General features: G+C 40.0%; 1 protein-coding gene across 1 annotated transcript in view; it reads right to left on the bottom strand.

Moving 5' to 3' along the window:
• The window catches only part of slc24a3 (solute carrier family 24 member 3), a 118,179-nt gene extending 100,138 nt beyond the window's left edge, over positions 1-18,041 (bottom strand). Inside the window, exon 1 of the mRNA XM_067421516.1 lies at positions 17,600-18,041. Coding sequence (XP_067277617.1) covers positions 17,600-17,774 — 175 coding nt within the window. The 5' untranslated portion in view covers positions 17,775-18,041. The remainder of the gene's footprint in view (positions 1-17,599) is intronic.
• Between the last annotated feature and the right edge of the window lie 4,965 nt (positions 18,042-23,006).

The raw sequence follows: 23,006 nt of genomic DNA, 5'->3' as shown, positions 1-23,006 counted from the left end.
CCACTCTCAACGCACTGAGAGAACACACCAAGTAACATGTTTACTTTACTGGCTTAACGTGACGGCTACTCTCCACTAGCGAGGCTAGCTCTCACCAGCCGTCTCACGACTTCCTTAAATAGATCGTTCCGGCCACCAAACGGGGACACCGTACAACACACCCTCGGCGGGGAGCACACAGCATTTTAAGAACATAAAACGTCCCTCATACTGAGGGCTTACCCGCTGTCCACCGGCGCGTGATGACATCCGTGCACAGGCATATACTCACAGCATCCATTGCGCGGACACACCGCCCGAGGGTTGTTTTCCGATGAGGCGTCCAACGCTGAATCTTCCTCCTCATGCCCACTCAGGGAAGCGGTCGAGTTTACTCAGACGACTCCTTTCCCACAAGGAAAACGCCACTTTTCCGCTTCTAGTGCTTATGATAACTTCTCTATAAGCTCATAAAAGAAAGCACCCCAAACCTGACGGGGGCGGCTGCTCACCAGACCAGACGGGCCGTCAGAGTCTCACATCCGCTCATCATTGGCCCCGCCCGGCCTGATGTCAAGCGCCAAGGAAAAGGGTGGAAGGAAGGGCTCACCTACTACCTCCGCTTCGCCCTCGTAGGCGGAGTTTCCCCTCGCCTACGCTGGTTCCGGTCTTCGGCACCGGCACCCTTCCTCCAGTTCCGGGTGTCCCGCCTCTTTTGCGTCCTACTCCGCCATGGAGGGGGCGCCCGAGAGGCCACGCTCGCTCGTTGGTCTTGTCTCCGGTCCTCAGACCGTGACGTACCAGGGACACCCGCCTGCCTGGGCGCGGCCCCGGACCTCAGTGGGATGCAGGTCTTAAAAGCCGCTGAGCGCGCCTTCGCCTCTCTAAACCTTCCCACCACCGCCTCGACGGAGGTGCCGAAGAGCTCAGAGGGCGAAACCGGGGCATCGAGGAGAAAGGACCTCTCTTTCCCCCCGATGTCCGCAAGGTTCAGCCACAGATGTCTCTCCGTGGCCACCATAGCCGCCATCGACCGTCCGATGGCGACTGCTGTTTGCTTGGTGGCCCGGAGAGCTAAATCCGTGGTGCGGCGGAGCTCAGCCATCGCCTCAGGGGGTAGGCCACCCTGGCGTTCCCCCTGATCGAGGTCCCTCAGCAGGTCGGCTTGGTAAGCCTGCAACACCGCCATGGTGTGCAGCGCCGCCGCCGCCTGACCTGCTGACGTGTACGCCCTGCCGTTTAACCGTGAGGTCGTTCTCAACGGCTTAGACGGCAGGGTGGGAGTTCTCAATGTCGATGGCCGGCCAGATGCGAGATAGTTCGCAAACGTCTCATCAACCGGCGGCATCGACACGTACCCCGCCTCGGCCACTCCCTCCACATCAGCGAAATTCACCCGCTGATGGCGGAATAAGCGAGCCGAGAACGGGGTTCTCCATGCCCCCGCGATCTGCTCATGGAGATCGGGGAGGAATGGAAGGCTCCCAAGAGCCGGGGGGTTATGGCCGGAGAGAAACCGATCGTCCAGGCGATTTGGACGAGCGGCTTCTCCCCTAGCGCGCCGCCACGGCAACTGTAGCCGCCCGGCGGCCCGCTCCATAACCTCCAACAGCTCCCCGTACACGGGGCAGGATGGCTGGGAGGGTTCGGCCTCGGCCGCTTCACCACCCTCCACTTCCATCCCTTGCTGATGTGGGAGCTCCTCGGCCGACGATAAGGAGGAGTTATCACCCAACTCCTCCTCCGGCGGCCGCCCCTCGTGATCTGGCCCTTCGCCGAGCACAACCTCCGTCTCTAGACGGCGGGCCAGATCCAGCTGGGAGCCCCAAGACATAAGTCGCCGCTCGGCCTCGGCCGAAGCGGGACCACTCCCAGCCGCTGGACCCCTTTCCCTCGAGAAGAGGGCCAGACGAGAGCGGAGCGTCTTCAGTGACAGACGCTCACAGTTCGCACAGGAGGCACTTTCCTCAAGAACCTCCCGTGCGTGCTCCTCACCCAGGCAGAACACGCAGAGTGTGTGTGTGTCCTCAGGTGTGAGGAACCTGGGACACGGGTCTGCACACTTTCTGAAGCCGTGCTTCGACTTGTGCGTACGCTTCGACATGATGCTTTTTTTTTTTTTTTTGAATCAGACAAACAGTCCCTGAAGACGAATTGGATGCGGTTGTGTTTGCAAGGCGCCCTTTTATACTTCCTGGTCGCACGTCTATGACGTCAGAGGCTGTCGCCGGTCAGTAGGACTGATGTGATTGGATAAACGTTTCAGACACCGGTCACGCTGGAGGCGTTCCCCATAGCGTCAGCTGACGCAGCTCGAGTTCCCTTTCGAAAGGGAACATACAAGTACACTTTCAGTATAAAACTATATAGGCCTATATTATATTAGTGATGCACCGATCATGATTTTTCATGGCCGATTCTGATATTTTATTATTTTTACAGGCATTTCCATGTTCCGTTTTTATTTCCTTTAAACAACAAACAAGAAATAATGGAAGTATACATAAACAAGATGTTTATTTGGTATTTAACTGGCTTTTGGCTATTGAAAACAATAACTGTAAGCATTAACGGCAGTAACTGCGCACTAAGCACATTGAGAATAGATACTGACATTTAGAATCAGCATTTAGCTTTTGTTTTTCATTTCGGTTAAACTTGAAAGTACATAAAACTAGCCTTAAATTGAAAAATTAACTGTATCCATGAGAAATGCCGCAACAGCATAGTTCTGCAACCCAAACAACACACATTCAACAATCCAAAGAAAGATGTTAGGCTACTTAATCAGCATTCATTCAGCATTCCTTTTTACATTTGGTGTAAAAAAAAAAAAACCCAAACAAACTGGTCTTTACCAGTGAAACTAAATACATGTTGATGAATGCTATCCAAAATGTTGAATCAAATAATGTGTAGTGCAATCAGTAAAACAAAGATGCTAGAGCAGGTGGTTTTTAAATCAAATTAACTCAATGTAATTGTAAGGTAAAATAAACATTTTATAAATCTAAATGTAAAAATATTATACAGAACTAAGGTTTGGCTTACTTCTAGCTTTTCAAAACTGCATCCAAGTTCTTCTTTACAAAAAGAAGCAGTTCAGCTTTGTCACAAGTCTGTTTCGTTTCTCACTTAACACGTGAGAAGCTGAGCAGAACAAACGCTTCTTGTCCAGGGTGCGGACAGGTACGCGGACAAAATTCGGCACCTAGCAGAATTACAAAAACTCAGCATATTTTTCACATTCACAGCTCTAACAGGTGCTTGTGAAGACATGTCTCAATAGGTTACTTTAGATTAATGGTCCAACATATTAAGAATAACACACTTTTAGCTGTGTTATTATGTGTCATAAGCAACTAACAGAGAGAACACAAGCATCTCACTTATAATAAACCCATCCACCATATCTGTACCAGGTGCTTGTTTAATCAATCTGTATGATGTATTTAAAAAAATCTGTTTGAAGGAACGATTCAATGACTCACTCATTAAAAACTTTACTTATTTTGTTGATGAATCAGAATTTTCTGAACAAATTTCTTATGCGTATGCTGAAGTAAATTTCTGGAGTATGAATGATTAAAAGGAAAAAAACAAAAACAACAACAACTGTACAGAACTGAAAACCGTGACCCTAAAACCGTGATAGGAACCGAACCGTGAGTTTTGTGAACCGTGCCACCCCTAATATGCACCTAAAACACAATCATCCATTGCAGTTTTCATCCATTGACAGGCCTATCTTTGATGAACATCTTTTATGAACAAAAAAACCATACGAGTGTGGTTTAGAACCCGAAACCTTTGACACGGTTTACAAAGTTTCTACCACCAGACCACTAGGGAATTTGGATATTTACAGCAGATCTATGAATTTAATCCCTAATGTGAAGAATCTCGGGGCTAACAATATATTTGCAAATAGCAACCCGTTCTCACTCCCAAGGCGTCAAAATCCGAAGCATGGTCAAGTGCCTTCCGCGTCACAATGAAGACGCTAAAGGTGCCCCTAGGCATCATTTTTCGTCGCGCTGGGTGCTCCATTCATTTCAATGAGAAACCCTTGGCGTCATACACGGACACATTTAATTCTTTGCGTTTGTAAAAGCAGACATGATTTTATTAATATTTAAAGGCTACTTTTATATTTTGGAGCAACTAACCCAACTCCTACCCTAAACCTACCCATATCTAAACAATATAAAACACATACCAGGCAAATAAATGTACAGTCAAAAGTATTTATTGCAAAATCTGACCAAAACAGCATAAAAGTATTAACTCATGTTGCATTCCAAATCTTCTAAAGTCATACGATATCTTCATGTGAAGAACAGAGTTGATCTTGATGTTTTAATCGCTGAAATGATGATCCCGCTGCCCCGTGATCGAACCCATTCATATCTGATTCAAATGATTCAAAAGACTCTTGAGCATGACGCAATCGGTCACAAGACACAGTAGAGCCAATGACATTTTACAATCAATGCTGACATAATGACGCAATTGGTCACAAGACATACGAGAGCCAATGCAATTTCACTATGAAATCTGACGTACGGGCGGCAATATTTGAAATTTGATGTGTTCATGATCTTCGGCGGATGGAGATGCTGATCGCTTTTGGGGATTTTCTTCATACAAATCAATCGTTTGGCCTCGTAAAACTTGGATTATTTAACTTTTTTGAATAACTTGTGGATGCAGTTGTATGTTATATCCTGTGTTTTATATTATGTTCACACAAAAGGGTAGGTTTAGGGATGGGGTGGGGTTGGGTTACATGTTAAAATGTGTCTAAATAATGTAAATAAAATAAATGTAAATGAAATCATGTTAAAATGTGTCTAAATAGCGTAAATAAAATACATGTAAATTAAATTATGCTTGCTGATTTAATTGAGAAGCACACTCCAACATGTGATAATGGCAAAATTATAAACCAATAAATAATTTCAATAAATAAATCAAAAAATTAATTTCAACATGACGATAACATTCTTATACCCTCTGTGTATGATGTGTGTCTGTGTATGATGCCAAAGGTTTCTCATTGAAATGAATGGAGCACCCAGCGCGTCGAAAAATGACGCCAAGGGGCACCTTTAACGTCTTCATTGTGAGGCAGAAGGCAATTGACCATGCTTCGGATTTTGACGCCTTGTGAATGAGAATGGGTTGCAACTAGTCCCAAAATTATTATTTCCCAACAAGATTTAGATTTGGACTTATTAATCTAGAACTTTGTTCAATGTTCTGTTTCTTTATGCTTCCCTTTATACCCCCCCCCCCCCCCCCCACACACACACACCACCACCACCACCACACATTGTTCAAGACATGGTTACAGCCTTGCTGTGTGGTTGAAAAGACTGTTTGTGAAGCTGTTTTATATATACATGATAGCTGTTCTCTCTGGGTCAGCAGCAGCTCAAAAACAGATTTGAATGTTCCAGTGTGATTTTGACAAAGGTTTAATAGACTCAGGCGAATCGTTGTCATTTAGGAATGAGACTGCGTGGGTGTTTGAATCGAGATTGAAATCTTTTTAATCATGCAGACAATTAATCGTGCAGCTCTAATTGCATAACACAAAATAAATACAGATAAAACGACCAAACATGGGAACAACTTCTCAGTCTGTCTCTGCGGCTTAACTTTGTTTCAAACAGATGGAATCTTAACTCACAGCACCAAACAGACTCAAGGTTTACACCCTTATGGTTAATATCTCTCTCTGAAAAACAGCACGTCTGTAAAGTGAACTGAAGAACATATTATTTTCAGTGCGAAACATTTTTGGCAGATCAATGCTCATACAACATGCTTGTCCTTGCTACATTACAATATGTGGCTGGTTTTCATCTCCGTACGTCTAAAATATTCCAAACATCTGTGTGCAATCCGTCCGCTCACTCACTAGCTGGCCAGAGCCTCTCTAGATGTTCAGTGGTCTTGCTGTGTTCTGCCGAACTGTGCATTGCATTTGATTTACTCGGTTGAAGCAGTTTTTTGCTTTAGCAAACTCCATAAACAGATGCAATGCAGGGCCTGAGCTGCTCTTACCACAGCACAAATGTAAAGAAGGTGGAGTGTAGGGCATCATAAATCACACCTCTAATGAGCACATTTAGAGCATGCTATGTATATATATATATATATATATATATATATATATATATATATATAGAGAGAGAGAGAGAGAGAGAGAGAGAGAGAGAGAGAGAGAGAGAGAGAGAGAGAGAGAGAGAGAGAGAGAGAGAGAGAGAGAAGGTATGTAGGGCGCCCCCTCCTCTCTGAATTAATGACCTGCACTACACGTGAGGGCAGCTGCTGGAGAGGTGTGTGTAGGGATACAGGAGGAGCTGGCTGATAGAAAACCCCTTGCTGCTTCTCTCTCCGTCCCCTTTTCACCTCGTCATGCGCTCCAGGGTGGCAGACGCCTCTACATTGACTAAATTGTCTATCAAGTATTCCGGAACAGACGACTAGTCTAAAATAAAAATATTTTTTCTCCGAAATCTCTAAAATCGACTATTACGTTCGGGATACATGTTACATGGTCATATTGCAAAATTTGCAATATGACCATGGAACATGTATCCAGAACATAATATTAATATCATTTAATGATACATCACATTACAGAAGTAAAATGGTTGAAAATGAGATTTGTCATTGATTTGATCAATGTTTGGAATACAATCTTTTTGTGTATTAAAAATAGAACAATTATCTATAATTAAAATAAAACAAATTTATAAACGTTTTATAATATTGTTTCCGTTTTCCGCTGATGTCACTTGGGCTGCAAAGATTGTTTTAGCATTTGATTAGCATGTTTTTTTAGCTCCATAAATAAATAGTGATCCTAAAAATCTATATAATAAAATCTTATATAATGAATGCTTAAATATTTGTAATAAAGCAGCACTATCCCTTAGATGGATAGCTCACCCTAAAATTAAAATTAAGTTATAATTTACTCACCCTGTTGTTGTTCCAATGTTGTATGCCCTTCTTTCTTTTATGGGCAATAAAAGGAGATTTAAAAAAATGCCCAGCTTTTTACTTGGTGAATATACTTTAAAATAAGTCAAATGGGTCTTGAAGAAGAAAATAACAATAATCTTCAAGTGGCGCTGTGCAGACGGATCGGTGTCTGACATGAAAGTACCGCGAGAGCAGAAGGCTCTGTATTGTACTTTGAGGTCATACATCGAATAGTCTGCGCAGCGACGCTTCAAGACTAACACACCTATTCTAAGACCTGGATTCAAATAATTTATCATGGAATTGTCTTTGACTACAAATTGGAAAATAAGGTTACCACCACTATACAAGCAACCACAAGTCAGATTTTATGTAAAAATAACATTTTGATTTTATAATTAAAAAGTTAAAGTCGAGTCTTACACTAGAGCATCACAACAGAAAGCCAAATCTTGCTTAAGGCTCATGTTAACTTTTTAAACAGCCCAGCATAGTCAACAATGTCACGTCATCATTCTGATGGTCTGTAAGAATACATTTGCCATATTTGGACATTTTTGGATATGTAGAGAACACTTGATGGTAATTATTACTTTAGAATCCAAATGTCAAACCAGGTGGCATCTGCAAACAAATGATGCTCGAGTTTTCCTTTTTGAGAAGTATCGTGCTTGTAAAGTATGCCTGTGCTATCTTTCTCTACAAATAAATACCACATTTGTTTTGACATTTTGTAATATATTGAAATGACATTCACACATTTTTAACTGTGGCTTGCGTGTCCAAATACATATAAGGTCACTGTGTATACAGTTTACTTTGTTTCTTCTCTACAAAACATCTGCGAGTGTTGATTTTGCACCTTATTAATGGACAAGAAACTTATCAAACATACTACTGAGAAATAACAGGAACTACAGTAAAAATGAGTGAGCTTTATCTTGGCCTTACAAATACTTTGTGCACTGCCTCTTCTTTAAGCTTGAAAGATTGACTTTATTGAGTCTCCTGCTGTACATTAAGAGCGTGTTGAGATGATTTTTGCAATCAGTGTTTGAACTGGGAGCTTAATTGCCAACTGTGATGTACTGAAAGATGAGCCATTATTTGCTCTTCACACTTGATCAAATGTCTGGATGATTTTTATTCACTGTGAACACATCTCAGAAATTCTGCGGAAATGACAGCCTGTGCTTCGTATATTTAGTGCCGGGACTCTGCTTTAACGCGTAAAGCCATGTTTCAAACTAAATTGTGAATGATTAGCTGTCAAAGGCATGTAAAGAGAGGCTGGTTTGGTGTGTAAGCATGATGGATTTTGTAAGTGACGGTACACCAGACAATAACATCACTGGCTCCATTCATTAGCTCAAGTGAAAGCTAAACTGCACAGTCAGTATATTTTACGGTTGACAGAAAATATTTAGTTAATGTTAGTGAATACAATGCACCATATTTTTCTCCTGATAAATGACAATAATGTTGTTTCTTTTTTATTTACCATTTGGTAACCATCAGAGATGCCCTGATAAAAATTTAACAAAAAATCTGGCACAAATTAATTTTTAGGGTTGAAATCCAATAAATAGTGATACTAAAAATCTACATAATAAAATCTTATATAATGAAGGCTCAGCAAATAATGTTTTAAACTCTTTAATAATAAAGCCCCTAGTGGGATAGTTTACCCTAAAATGAATATCAAGTCATAATTTACTCACCTTAGTGTTATTCTAAGGTCATATGCCGTTCTTTCTTTTATGGGCAACAAAATAATATTTTGTAATGCCCACTTGTGTGCAGACATATAATAGAAGTGACCAGCATTAAGCCTTTTAAATCTTTTAAAAAGTATTGCAAAAGTATCACATAAGGATCCCATGCCATATATTCAAGCCAAGTGTTCTGGATATACGATAGGGTTTGGTGAAAAAAAAACCAAAATTTGATGTATTATTTTATGAAATTCTCATTGGTCTTCTCTGCAGAGCTCTGTGACGCCCCCAGAAAAAGCACACAATTTTTGAGAAATCAAGATCGTGAAAATTACATGAAATACAACCCATATGTAGCTTCTCTGAGGTGAATATATCCATTGTGTTCGGATAACAAGAAGGTATCACAATCACATCCGTCAACTGTCATTCTGACTGTCATCAGAGTTCTGGTCTGGTGATATTTGACTCAGTGAAGAATGTATATGGATACTTTTGGGGGGATTTCTTGTATTTCATGTCATGTGTTTTTTTTTTATTTGATTTCTCGCAACTTTTTTTTCTGGGCGACACGGAGTGAACCGCTGGGCTAATGGTCTCACGAACGAGCACGCCATGAAGATACGTTTTGAAAAGAGTTCAATATACTATCATATACTCCCAGAAAACATACAATAAATGGCATGGGATCATTCTGTGATACTTTTGCATCTTTTTAAAAAGCTTGATGCTGGCCGCTTTTCACTGCCATTATATGTACAAGTGCAAGTGGGACATTTAAAATTCTCCTTTTGTAGTCCATAAAAAAAAGAAGTTTGTGGTCCATAAAATAACTTTAAGTTAGTGCTAGATGATGGCTAAAGTAACCTATGATCTAAAAAAATAAGTGGAGAGTTATCTAATATATAACTGATATGTTACTACATATCATAATATATGGAAGACTTAATTTACACCTTTGTTACAGTGCCAGCTAATATCATGTGGATGGGCCTCAATGGCCACAAATCTGTAACTTGAACACTCTGACATTTCACACATTTTCCCAACCCTCAATTTGTCTGCGCGATATAGAATTACAATTACAGCACTGATCCATCTCATGTCATCCATCTGGGACTAGCTTGCTGTCAGGCTTGTGGCCCAGCATGGTGTAAAACTAGCTAAAATAATGAACTGCTCTGCCCCAAATATAGACTAAAGGTGTGGACCAGTGTAGATGATAAATGAGCTGGTCAAAAGAGAAAGAGAGTTAAAAACAACAAGGCGTAATCCTACAAGGAAAGCTATGCAAAAATCAATTAAGCAGCTAGGTCACCTATAATCAGCTAAAATACTGATATCCCTAAAACAGCAAAAATGTGTAAGGGCTCACAAACATTACACAACAACCAGAGACTGAGACTTCAATTGAGGAAAAGGCATCAGGTTTATCTAGTGCTGTGCATTTCTTAAACCTGTTAGAGAAAGTGTTGCGAAATTTGAACTAAAACATGCCAAACCACTCTCCAGCATTGTCCAAAATAATCCTAGACAATATGAAGATCTAACACTGTTCATTTTTCTTTCTTTCACTTTTTCTTCCAGATGAGAGCATGCCGTGCATGAACACGAGATACCTGGAAGCATCTGGGCTCACAGGGCACATTAATTGACGTCAAAAGCCCCATTGGGGCAGGAAAACGTTGTTTTTCTCACACAACCTTAGCCAAAAATGTGGTATGTCTGTTTTAGCTGTGTAAGCTGTAACAATGTTTATATATATATATATATATATATATATATATATATATATATATATATATATATATATATGTATATGTATATGTATATGTATATATATACACATACACTCACCTAAAGGATTATTAGGAGCACCATACTAATACGGTGTTTGACCCCCTTTCGCCTGCAGAACTGCCTTAATTCTATGTGGCATTGATTCAACAAGGTACTGAAAGCATTCTTTAGAAATGTTGGCCCATATTGATAGGATAGCATCTTGCAGTTGATGGAGATTTGTGGGATGCACAACCAGGGCATGAAGCTCCCGTTCCACCACATCCCAAATCTGCTCTATTGGGTTGAGGTCTGGTGACTGTGGGGACCATTTTAGTACAGTGAACTTATTGTCATGTTCCAGCATGAGCTTTGTGACATGGTGCATTATCCTGCTGGAAGTAGCCATCAGAGGATGGGTACATGGGGGTTATAAAGGGATGGACATGGTCAGAAACAATGCTCAGGTAGGTTGTGGCATTTAAACGATGCCCAATTGGCACTAAGGGGCCTTAAGTCTGCCAAGAAAACATTCCCCACAACATTAAACCACCACCACAAGCCTGCACAGGCATGATGTATCCATGTTCTCATTCTGTTAATGCCAAATTCTGACTCTACCATCTGAATGTCTCAACAGAAATCGAGACTCATCAGACCAGGCAACATTTTTCCAGTCACCAAAATGTCCAATTTTGGTGAGCTTGTGCAAAATGTAGCCTCTTTTTCCTATTTGTGCATGAGATGAGTGGTAACCGGTGGGGTCTTCTGCTGTTGAAGCCCATCCGCCTCAAGGTTGTGCGTGTTGTGGCTTTACAAAGGCTTTGCTGCATACTTTGGTTGTAACGAGTGGTTATTTCAGTCAAAGTTGCTCTACTATCAGCTTGAATCAGTCGGCCCATTCTCCTCTGACCTCTAGCATCAACAAGGCATTTTTGCCCATATTTGCTGCATACTGGATGTTTTTCCCTTTTCACACCATTCTTTGTAAACCCTAGAAATGGTTGTGCGTGAAAATCCCAGTAACTGAGCAGACTGAAATACTCAGACCGGCCCGTCTGGCACCAGCAACCATGCCACATTCAAAAATGCTTAAATCATCTTTCTTTCCCATTCTGATATTCAGTCTGGAGTTCAGGAGATTGTCTTGACCAGGACCACACCCCTAAATGTATTGAAGCAACTGCCATGTGATTGGTTGATTAGATAATTGCATTAATGAGAAATTTAACAGGTGTTCCTAATAATCCTTTAGGTGAGTGTATATTTACCTAGTTCTGGAATTAAACTGTAGATAGGCTGATAGATCTTTAACTCATTGGTAGTGATCACATCATTATTTACATAGCAAAGCTGATTGGTTGCTGTTGCATCAACGGCCAATGAGCTGTGGCTCAACTTTCAAACTAGTCGTGGGAAGTTCGGATCATTTTACTGACTCGGATCTTTGAGTCAGCAAAATGAACGAATCTTTTTTCGAGTCATTTCGTTCATTTCACCAAAATGACATGTTAAATAGCCCAACACATCTAGTACTTATGAAAATGTTGATTACATTTTAAAACTAAATAAAAATAAACTATAGGGTACTGCAACCAAAGCCGAATTATAAGAAACTGAAATGTTTAATTTACTGATTAGTTGTTGGGTCAGGCTATTGCAGTCTAACTCTGTTAGTTCACCTCACCTCCTGATCCAAAACATTCTTTCTTTTGCAATTTCATATTTATCATGTTTGTTCTCCGCCTCTCGTGTCTTCGAACTCCTCGAGACGTGTCTGACTCTGATCAGATCTGGGGCTGGGCCGCTCGGACCGTGCGTGACACAGGTCAGCAAAAAAAAAAAAAGATTAGTTCTTACGAGTCTTTTGGGTTTGACTCTTTCATTCTTTCTGTTAGTCTCATAGAGTCTATGCTGTCAGTAACGGAAACAGAAAAGATTAATTCTTTTAAGTCTCGGGTTTGAGTTGTTCGTTCTTTTGTCCCGTGACTTGTCACCGTATTGTACATTAGTTCACAGCCTTTTTAGTAACAAGCATGTAGTTATTTTTTATTTTTTATTTTTTATATAATTCTCAGTTAATATCAGACATATACAAATATGGAAAATATATTGACTATTCAAGTCAAACATCACAAATTCAATTAGACTAATTTTAATCAACTGTGTGTGTGTGTGTGTGTATATATATATATATATATATATATATATATATATATATATATATATATATATATATATATATATATATATATATATATATATATATATATATATACACACAGCATACAGCATGGGACTGACAGGAAGAACGAAAGACTTAAACCCGAGAATCAAAAGAACTAATCTTTTCTTTTTCCGTTACTAACAGCATAGACTCTATGGGACTAACAGGAAGAACGAAAGACTCGTAAGAACTAATCATTCGGAGATTCAGAGCTGATTCAGAGCCCATATGTTGCGTAATGCGCATGCGTGGTCAACACAAAATGAACGAATCATTTTCTGAGACAACTCGGTAGTCCCGAGTCATAATAAAGATTTGTTCAAAATGAACAAATTGTTCATGATCGACACATCACTATTTTAAACAAATACCGATAGTGTTGCTGTAGCAGTCTGCAATGCAGCGCACTATCTCCACCTGTTCCACCTGTATAGATCTACTACTGCTACATTAAAGGGGGGGGTGAAACACTCAGTTTCAGTCAATCTCATGTCAATGTTGAGTACCTATAGAGTAGTATTGCATCCTTCATATCTCAGAAAAGTCTTTAGTTTTATTATATTTATAAAAGAAATATAGGCTGTACCGAGTCTTTCCGGAAAAAACCGAGCGCCTGGAGGCGTATCGTGTGGGCGGAGCTAAAGAATGACAAGTGCACACAAAGCAGTGACGTCCTCAAGTGTGGAGAAACCCATGGCTATCGATTCTCAGCTAATACAGATAATGATCCAGAATCAGATTCGGAGGCTGAAATAAATTGAACAGGAGAAACAGCAACAGCAGTCCGTCTCTGTGGTATGTACTGTATTTAGTGGCCTGTCAACATTTGCACTTGTTTACTCAGTTTATGAGGAAATAATTTGGTTTATGGACTATTGTATGCGACTAAACCTTAGCAGTAGCAAGCAAAATGGTTTTGCACGTCAGACTAGTGTAACGTTATACATAGAACAACATTGGAGTAACCGTTAGCGCATTTGAATGATGGAGCACGTGATCGTGTCGTTTATTGATGTTTACTCACGTGACGATAGCCACCAGCATAGACATTTGAAGCAGTTTTTCTCATCGCCTGCTTCCAAAGCAGGACCGAACCTTTATCGCTGGGACCGCTCCGTCAAAAACTCACTTCTTTGGTATGATTTGGTGAAGTCCTGTGACAGCAGTGACCGTGGAAATCCACTTTGCGACGCGAACGGAAGCGATGTAATGAAGCTTCCCGTCATTTCTGCGTTCAAATCGGTTCAAATGCAGCGCTGCCTTCCCGGAATGCTGTGCTGAAGCGTTGAAGTCGCTTGATGTCACCCATAGGACTAAAGTGGAGCGTGGCGCGGACTATAACGACATAAGTGTTCACGGATGACTGTATCTGCACCTGAGCGAGTCACGCGCGCGCGCACCCTACCGGGAGAAGAGCCCGTACGGCCCATACAAGGACCTTCCGCTCGATTGCCGTCAAGCCGACCCATACTCAAAAAAAACTCTCTGAAACTTGTGAGAAATCGGAAGGAGTATTTTTGACACAGAAATACTCCATCAAACGTCCAACATTAGTTTTTGAAACTTTGTCTATGTTTAGGATGGGTCTTTAACAGTGTAAAAGGCTCAGTATGCATGAAACAGCATTTCATCCCCCCTTTAATTAATGTATGTTACATATCTTACATGCTCACAGCAATGTCTGTGAATGTATTGGCTGTAGCAAGTCTCTGTACTTGCTCTGCAGCAGCAGCATAGCAGATCTATTCCACCAAGACCAAATGCATTAACATTGCCATATTCATTACCAAGCCAATCTCTATTATCATAACAATCTCCTGAGAGTTGTCATGTAAGAAATATATATGTGCTGTATATATAGGCTATATTTGTATTATCTTTCAATATATATTTACATGGCTTCCATTGAATATTGTCACTAAAGTTGAGCACCATTTCAAATTAGATCTATTTTTTTTGGATAAAATGAAGGGGGGTGGGTGGGTGTGGGGGTACAGATATTCAAATCCTGTATGGATCAGTACATGACATCACAGATGTCCTCTGGCAATAATTTGACTTAAGCCGTTTGTAAAACTAATCCTGTCCAAATAGTGCAAAAGAGAGATAAGGGTATTGAGAAACAAAGTGAGAGAGAGGGGGAAATAGGGGACACGAGAAATGATGCAAGTAAATAAATGGATCAATCAATCAATAAATCAGTACCTTAAAAAACAATAAAGAAGTTCAGAGGCCTGGCTAGCTGGCCCAGATGCAGGCAGCATGCCTGTCAGAGCCAGTCAGCAACTGAGAGAGAAGTCACTTCATATCAGTGTCTGTGCTGGCTGGCAGACCACTCAGCACAGTTCTGCCTGCCTTTATCATTCCTCATTCTTCCCACCAAATCCACCTCTTCTGTTTTTCCACTTCTCTTCATTTGCTTTTCCTTGTGGCATTTGTGAAATAGCACTTCATATTAAAACACTCTACATGTAAATGAAAATGCTCTATTCATTTAATTGAATGTACACAGAGATTGCTATACAATAAGATTAGCTTTAAATGTGGTGCCCTTAAGTGAACATGCAGGGCATTAAATGAAAAATTCTTTTGTATTGTCAGGATATATGACAGACATACACATCTGTCATTTGTACACACATGGTTTTCAAAAGGGATTCATTTAATAGTAAGATGAAGAGACATTTTATGCAGAGTTGCACAGATACTAATGGCCAGATGAAGTGTATGTGGGCGGATTTAGATTGCACAGTATCATGGATCAGGGAGCGTGCAAATCTAGGTAAGAAGGTGATAAGAAAATCCTCTATGCCAATATTTGCCAACTTTTAAGGAGTCAACTTCATGCAAGACCTATAATGTTGCTACAATGTAAACATGAGTGGTAGAAATGCTTTTAACGTGAGCCTGCGAAAAAAAAGGTTACAGACACTGTTAATATCTCTGTGATTAACTGCCACATTGTCCTGACTCAAGTTAACAAATTAGTGATGCACATTATGATATATTGAGATCATCAAGGATCCCTGTGTAAGTTAACAAAAATGTATTTTTAGCCCTAAATAACTCCTTCAGTGTTTGTGAATCAGTGGGTAAACCACCACTGTCTTACTACAATCCATTATGGATCAGAAAACCAACTTTATCAGCATTGTTGGGGAAAAGTGCCCTGCAACAGATCAACCTATTAATAATAAACACAGATGTAGAAAACACAATATTCACTACATCAACATCACAAGTAACACTAACTAACAATTGTATTTACGATGAAAATTAATCTAAATCACAGTGAAATTAAACAGATAACAGTGTAAGCATGATTGTCTTCTAAAACAGTTTGTAGAGTGTGATTCTCCAAAATGATTAATACTAACAGTGAGTGTTTAAAAAGTGTCTTAAATAGATTTTAGTGCTAGTGCGGTTCTCAGAAACGTAATATTGTGAGGATGGTTCTTTAAAATAGTTGACCATCTCAAGTATGTCTCTCTAAAATGATTAATACCGTAGTCCAACTACGGTTGTCTACAATTGTATAGGTTTGCTTAAAGCTGGAGTCCGTAACTTTTTGCGCTCTAGCGATTAATAAACAGAACTGCATGCGTCTTGCGGAAGAACATTGCAGCTGGGGCTACTTATTTCTGTTTATGTCTATGGCGAGTAACGCAGGGACTGTACTCCTCCGCAGTGGTTCCTACCAGACCGGCCATAAGTAGTCCCAATATAAACACTTATTATAAGAGTACGATAATGATTCAGGGTAAGACAAAAACACGGTTTGGAAAATTGATTCATGTTGTATACATTCTCATCATATAATTTTTGTAAAGCTTGAACACACACACAAAAAAAAAAGCTTTAAGGGATTGAAATCTCTCTAAAACAGTTTTAACATGGTTCTCTGAAATGGTAAGAATGTGGCTCTTTAAAGTACTACTAATTATAGAGTATGGTTCACTTGAATGGTTAACAGTTCTCTAAAACAGTTTATAGTACTTAGTAGTTACATTACGGATAAGTACGGTTACATAAACCGTTAATTGTGTGCATAGACTACAACTATTAATAGTTTCAGTAAAACAGTTTAGTGTTAGTATGGTTCTCTCCAAAACGGTTAAAGGTTTGTCATTTTTTTCTGTCACTCACCCTCATGTTGTTCCTAACCTGTATGAGTTTTATTCTTCTGTTGAACACAAAAGAAGATATATTGAAGAATGTTGGTATCCAGACAGTTGATGGCAGGAAAATTGATTTCCATTTTTTCGTACTATGGAAGTCAATGGCTACTGTCACCTGACTGGATACCAACTCGGTATAACTTGGAATAACTTGAGAGTGAGTAAATGATGGCAAAATGTAAACTTTTGGGTGAACTATACCTTTAAAAATGTAAGTGTCATGAATTTACTGATTCACAGGCATGTTACTTTCACAGTTGGCTTGTCTAAAACAATTCACTTAAGTGTGAGTACGGCTGTCTTGACTGGTTAATATGATAAACAGGTCCCTTAACAGTTAAGTTTGGCTCTCTGAAACAATTTCTGTATCTAGTGTTATCCAAAATGGCTAATATTATTAGGACGGTTCATTCCAATATTAAACAGTCTTAAAAGTACGACCGGTTAATTGATAGTGTATATGACTCTTTAAAAAGTGTGAGCATTCTTATCTAAAACAATTGTGCAATTGTGTAAACTTTGAACTGTTTTAAAAATCTATGTGAATTTTAAGATTGTGATTCTGCATATTTCCCTTTAACTCGGTGCAATGTCGCGAGTACGGGTCTCTACTACAACTAAAACAGTTTCGAGTGCGAGTATGATTCTCCCGTAAAACTTTCCATTACCCCCCTCCGCCTTCACAAACACGCATTCCTGACAAATCCTGAACCGAAACTCACCGGAATTCTCGGCCAAACTGGACAAGCCGGACACCGCTAGAAGCAGCAGCCCCATGAAGCACATCTGTCCCCCGAACAACTCCTTACGCTTTTTCCTCCGCGCTTTGATCTTCTTCTGCTGGAGCATCACTTGCAGCGGTCGAGTCCACACGCGAACACACGCATCCCCATCCATCACCACAGCTCGACACAGCTACAAATGTGACAAATACAGACAAATATGGTGGGACTGTGAGTTTTAAGCCGGAAGATTAAACGCCGAACGACTGGAGTATGCAGTTGTTACGTTGACGTGAATATTCCCCCTATATGACTTCAAATTGTAATGTGGTGAAATAAAGATGCTGCACGCGCCCCATGGATGCGTCAGTTTGGTGCCAGTTCTCTCAGGACACAAACCGCTGCTGCTGAGAGATTGAGGATGTAGAGGAGGAGAGGGCGCGAGAGGGAGGGGTGAAAGTAAGGAAGTGAACGCAGTCAGAGAGAGAGAGAGAGAGAGAGAGAGAGAGAGAGAGAGAGAGAGAGAGAGAGAGAGAGCGGGCGCGGAAGACATGGACTGAGAGAGAGAGTGAGATAGTGGGAAACTGGAACGCAGCTGTTCTAGTGATGTGAACGCGAACGAGTCGGACTCGACTCTATGAGCCGGCTCTTTTAAATGAACAATGGGGTCGTCTCTCGTTTGAGCAGATGTAATTTATCTTTTGTTCCTTTTTTTAATCATTAATGCATTTTGATCACTATTTCTAATGGTGAACAACTATGCATTGAGAGACAACGAGAAAGAGGAGTTTACCACAAACAAACCCTTTGCTCATCACCACCCTCTATTGGTAGCATTTTGCTTGTTAATTAGCTGGTGAATTACTGTCAAACTAGAATTCTTTCTTAAAAAAATAATTTAAAAAAAGCAGTGGATCCCAGGGCTACAGTGTAGTTTATCACAAGTCCAATTGCACAAATATTTGTTTTCTCTATAGCAGTGATATGGTATGGAAGAAGATTTTTGTTATATATGTTGGGAAAAATATAAAACACACTTGAATATGTTCAGACTTACATTCAGTATTTTAGCTTTTCTAATGAAGTTACTTTGTTCTCAGGACAAATGTTATTTTTCATTTCATTTCAGACTGGGGCAAATTGTCAATTTTTTATTGGGCATTTCTGTTTAAAATGTTATACATTTATACAATTGATCCAATCTGTCCTCCAAAAAAATATGACTCTATCTATAGGTCGTTTTTCAAGCACCTTATTACGACCTATATCTACATTTTAACGTCATGCGCCCTCTAGCTGGCGTAAAAATAATGACAGTGTCGCGTTACGTCTGATGTCGTATGACTGTTGTTACCAACCAAATTGCGTGTTCATTTTAATGCAATGTCTGGACTTTTTACCACCATTTGTCATATTTCCATTTAGCAAAAATATTTTTTTAAATTTACAACTACACCCACCCCATCCCTAAACCTACCCAGTGATTTATAGTGCGTACACACTTTATGAGCACATGTTCCCTGGGATCAAACTCATGATCACATGTTGTTGATGTATAGTGCAATGCTTTACCAACTGAGCTATGCAAAACCTGAAAAATTAAGCAGATAAAAGGGAAAAATGCTTTAAAATGAAAGTGCTCTACTGTCAATAGGAGCACAACTTCAGAATACGATCCTGTGCATCGTATTTAATTAATTAAAATATTGTCGATAGGGGCGAAACTTTAGTAAACGCTCCTATGGGTCGTATTTCAAGGAAGTGACAAACGACCTATATAGGCGTATTGGTTGGAGGACATGTTGAATTGATCAATTACAGGCTAATGTTTGACCAAAACAACCGTTTTATATTTTTAACATTTTTACTGTTTAAATTTAGCTGAAATGTTTACTGGAAGGTACCTAACAACAAAGGCCACTGTCTGTTAAATGAACTCTTTTTAGATAGAGTGTCACTAGCCTAGAAATCTAGATGCACCCTGCTAATCTAATTTGCAGCCTAGCAACTCTCCATAGACTTGCCAGTTGGAAAAACCAAACTCTGGTCAGGCCAATCACATTGTGTATAGAGTTGGTGGGCGGGCTTAACATAATGACGGCAGAGTGGCAGAGGTTCCGCTTGCTTCGTGTAAAGAAAGCTGGCGAACAGCGGTCTTTCGATTCGACTCTGGAAGCTTTTCTTTCTCTGAGAAAAGTACAAAGAACTGCACTGAAATCATTCTTAAGAATCAATCAATCAATCAATCAATCAATCAATCAATCAATCAATCAATCAATCAATCAATCAACTTTATTTATATAGCGCTTTTACAATCATGATTGTGTCAAAGCAGCTTCACAGTGTCAAACAGTACAGTATTGCAACAAAATTAGATTTGGCTGTACAGTCGTTCTGGAGAAAACAGTGATGTTATCAGCTTATTTTAATTTATCATATAGCGACAATGTTGGCAGATCTGTATTATAGTTTATAGAATTAATTAAAACCTAATTCATACATTTTATTTGTATAATTCGTTGAATAACTTTGATCATAATTTTAGTGTCCCCAACTGAGCAGCCAAGCCAAAGCCGACAGAAGGTGAAGGGAAGATGTGTTCGGAATTTTGCCGATCGGATACAGTGACAGTTTAATCTATCAACTAGCTCCACTTCTGGTTGCTCTGGTTGGTTGTAGCGCTATCCAACTGCTCGCAGAGGGAGTTTAAAAGACAACCGTTCATCCCGCCCCTTGGATTAAGCCCTATCAATGTTGTGTTCCCAGACCCAATATCTTGATGTGGGTCTGGCTTGTCAGGCTAGAGTGTCACAGCAGTTCCATGGAACTGATGAGTATTTTCTTATCATGCACCATAATGCATGCTTGCTGAGTTTTGTCTAAACCACAGAAACCTAAAAACCACACAGCTGTCCATTGCTTTTTATATACTTTACATGCTTTCAAAAAGCAGAAATATTTTTTCCCCTCCCTGAAATATGTTAAACACTGCAGGGAAAGAGCTGCTTGGCGCTCTTCGTCAAATACCGAGTGCTGTTGGAGCACTGTGTCAGCAATTGGGTCGGCTCCCACTGACCACATGGCTTGCGCACCTAATGCCACTAAGACAAAAATTCACTTTTTATGGAGGGAAGTGAAAAGTGGGTGATGATGAGCCAATTGGATCAAACTGGACCACGGTGCAATAGACCACTGACAGATTGGGTATCTCTATCTATAACTGAAGACTTTACAAAGGTTCAGATTCTCCACTGGGATGGGCCAAATAAGTTATTGGTTGAAGTTGGCTTTTGCCATCTATTTGCATCATATGGACAGAGTGTAACTATATTGTGTGGTTATTTAACCTTAAATTTACACAGAAGGGTTGATTAAAACAAGGTAGTGTCAGCTCTTTAGCCACTGTTTACCTTGTCTATGTGACATCAGTCCTTTTCTAGCCCCCCTTCTTCTAATGCTTTCATCTATAGCTTGTTATCTGTTCTTCACCTGTTTCTATCCCCCACTCTCTTTCTCTCTAGCATGAATCAGTGCGTAATTCAGTTTGTCTTTTGATGTGCTATTAGCCTCATATTGTCTTGATGTTGTATATCCATCTGTTTTGTAATTGTTTACCGATAAAATATATTTTCCCCACACCTTTGATCACCACGGTCGGTTCTTTAATATGCATTTAAAAAGGTCTGAATGCAGCAGGGAGAATCACTATGTAAATATCTCATGTGTTTCATGAGGACCATTAGATGACTTAGGTGGATTTTCATAATGACATGAGTGACTCACAACTATGATACGTTTCAAGTCATCTGCTCTTGTTAACCTCAGTAACATCTTTGATGAAAAACTCCTTGCTCGATGGTCACAGTGTTAGCCGTTAGCCCTCATGATCTAAACCAGATTCACAATAGATTTGCATTTGTTCTGTTTATTCATGCTGCAAAGTCATAGATATGGTTGTTATTTAAGTGTATGTATAAATACCTATTGAAATATTCCAGCTTTAATGAAATGAGTGGTTAATAGCAGGTTTCCCTCCACCAAGTTGGCAAAGTGAATGGAAAGAAAATGAAAAGAAAGAGACATAAATAAGGGGGAAAGTTCAAATATGAATATTGCGTGAGATGGTGCATCATAGATGAGCAAAGTAGGCCTGGAGAAATTAGGATACAATAGGAGAAAAATCAGTATCGCTCGCGCGCACACACACACACACACACACACACACACACACACACACACACACACACACACACACACACACACACACACACACACACACACACACACACACACACACACACACACACACACACACACACACACACACACACACACACACACACACACACACACACACACACACCTGGTGCATTGACTCTCCATAGACGTAATGGTTTTTATTACTGTACAAACTGTACATTCTATCCCCCTACACTGCCCCTGTCCCTAAACCTACCCATCACAGGAAACATTCTGCATTTTTACTTTATCAAAAAAACCCTCATCCTGTATGATTTATAAACCTTTTGAAAAGTGGGGACTGCTGTAGGTGATCTCAGGTTTTACCATCCTTATGGAGACATTTGGTCCTCACAATGTAATATAAACAAGGACACACACACACACACACACACACACACACACACACACACACACACACACACACACACACACACACACACACACACACACACACACACACACACACACACACACACGCACACAGAGCTTTATGGAGCTTAGTGAATACAATGGGATGGATGGATATACATTCTTTGTTTGGTTAACCCTGAGATAATTGTCTGATAATTGTCTCACATGCACCTTGCCATTCATCCCTCTGGTGACATCTCTTTACTTGTTTCTCTCAGCTATTTATCAAGTAAGATTTCTACTAATTTTAGTAGAAATTAGTACTTTATTATACAAAATTACTTAGAGCATAATCATTTTAAAGATAATCCATTTTTTTCCCATCCCTTCCCAAAAGTGTCTTAGCTACTCAGTCTCTGTCTTCAGTCAGATGGTAACATCCATTCGAAATAGGTGTCAACACATTATTAATGCATTTAACCATTTTTTCTGCTTTTCAGTTTGGAAAATATATCAAACTGTGATATTATGAATCCATTTTAGATACAGTTCATTCACATGCTCTAGGGCAGGATTTGGGCTTTATCAGTTTGCTTCACAATAATAAAATCTGCTTAGAGGTTTGGAGCTAATTTATATAATTTTCTAGGCATAACAAAAACAATCTGACACATTTCTGTCAATAAAAAGACAAGCATTGTGAATAAGAATTTAACGTACACCATCTCAGTGACACGGATATCATTTAATCTGCATAATGGCAACAGCTAGGAAACAGAGGCTGCCTCATTTAGCCAATATAATTTAACTTTTA

Source organism: Pseudorasbora parva, chromosome 17 (genome assembly GCF_024679245.1).
Source record: "Pseudorasbora parva isolate DD20220531a chromosome 17, ASM2467924v1, whole genome shotgun sequence".
In the NCBI taxonomy this organism is placed as follows: Eukaryota; Metazoa; Chordata; class Actinopteri; order Cypriniformes; family Gobionidae; genus Pseudorasbora; species Pseudorasbora parva.
Note: the sequence above shows the minus strand (reverse complement) of the source record. Positions and strands in the feature narration are given on the sequence as shown.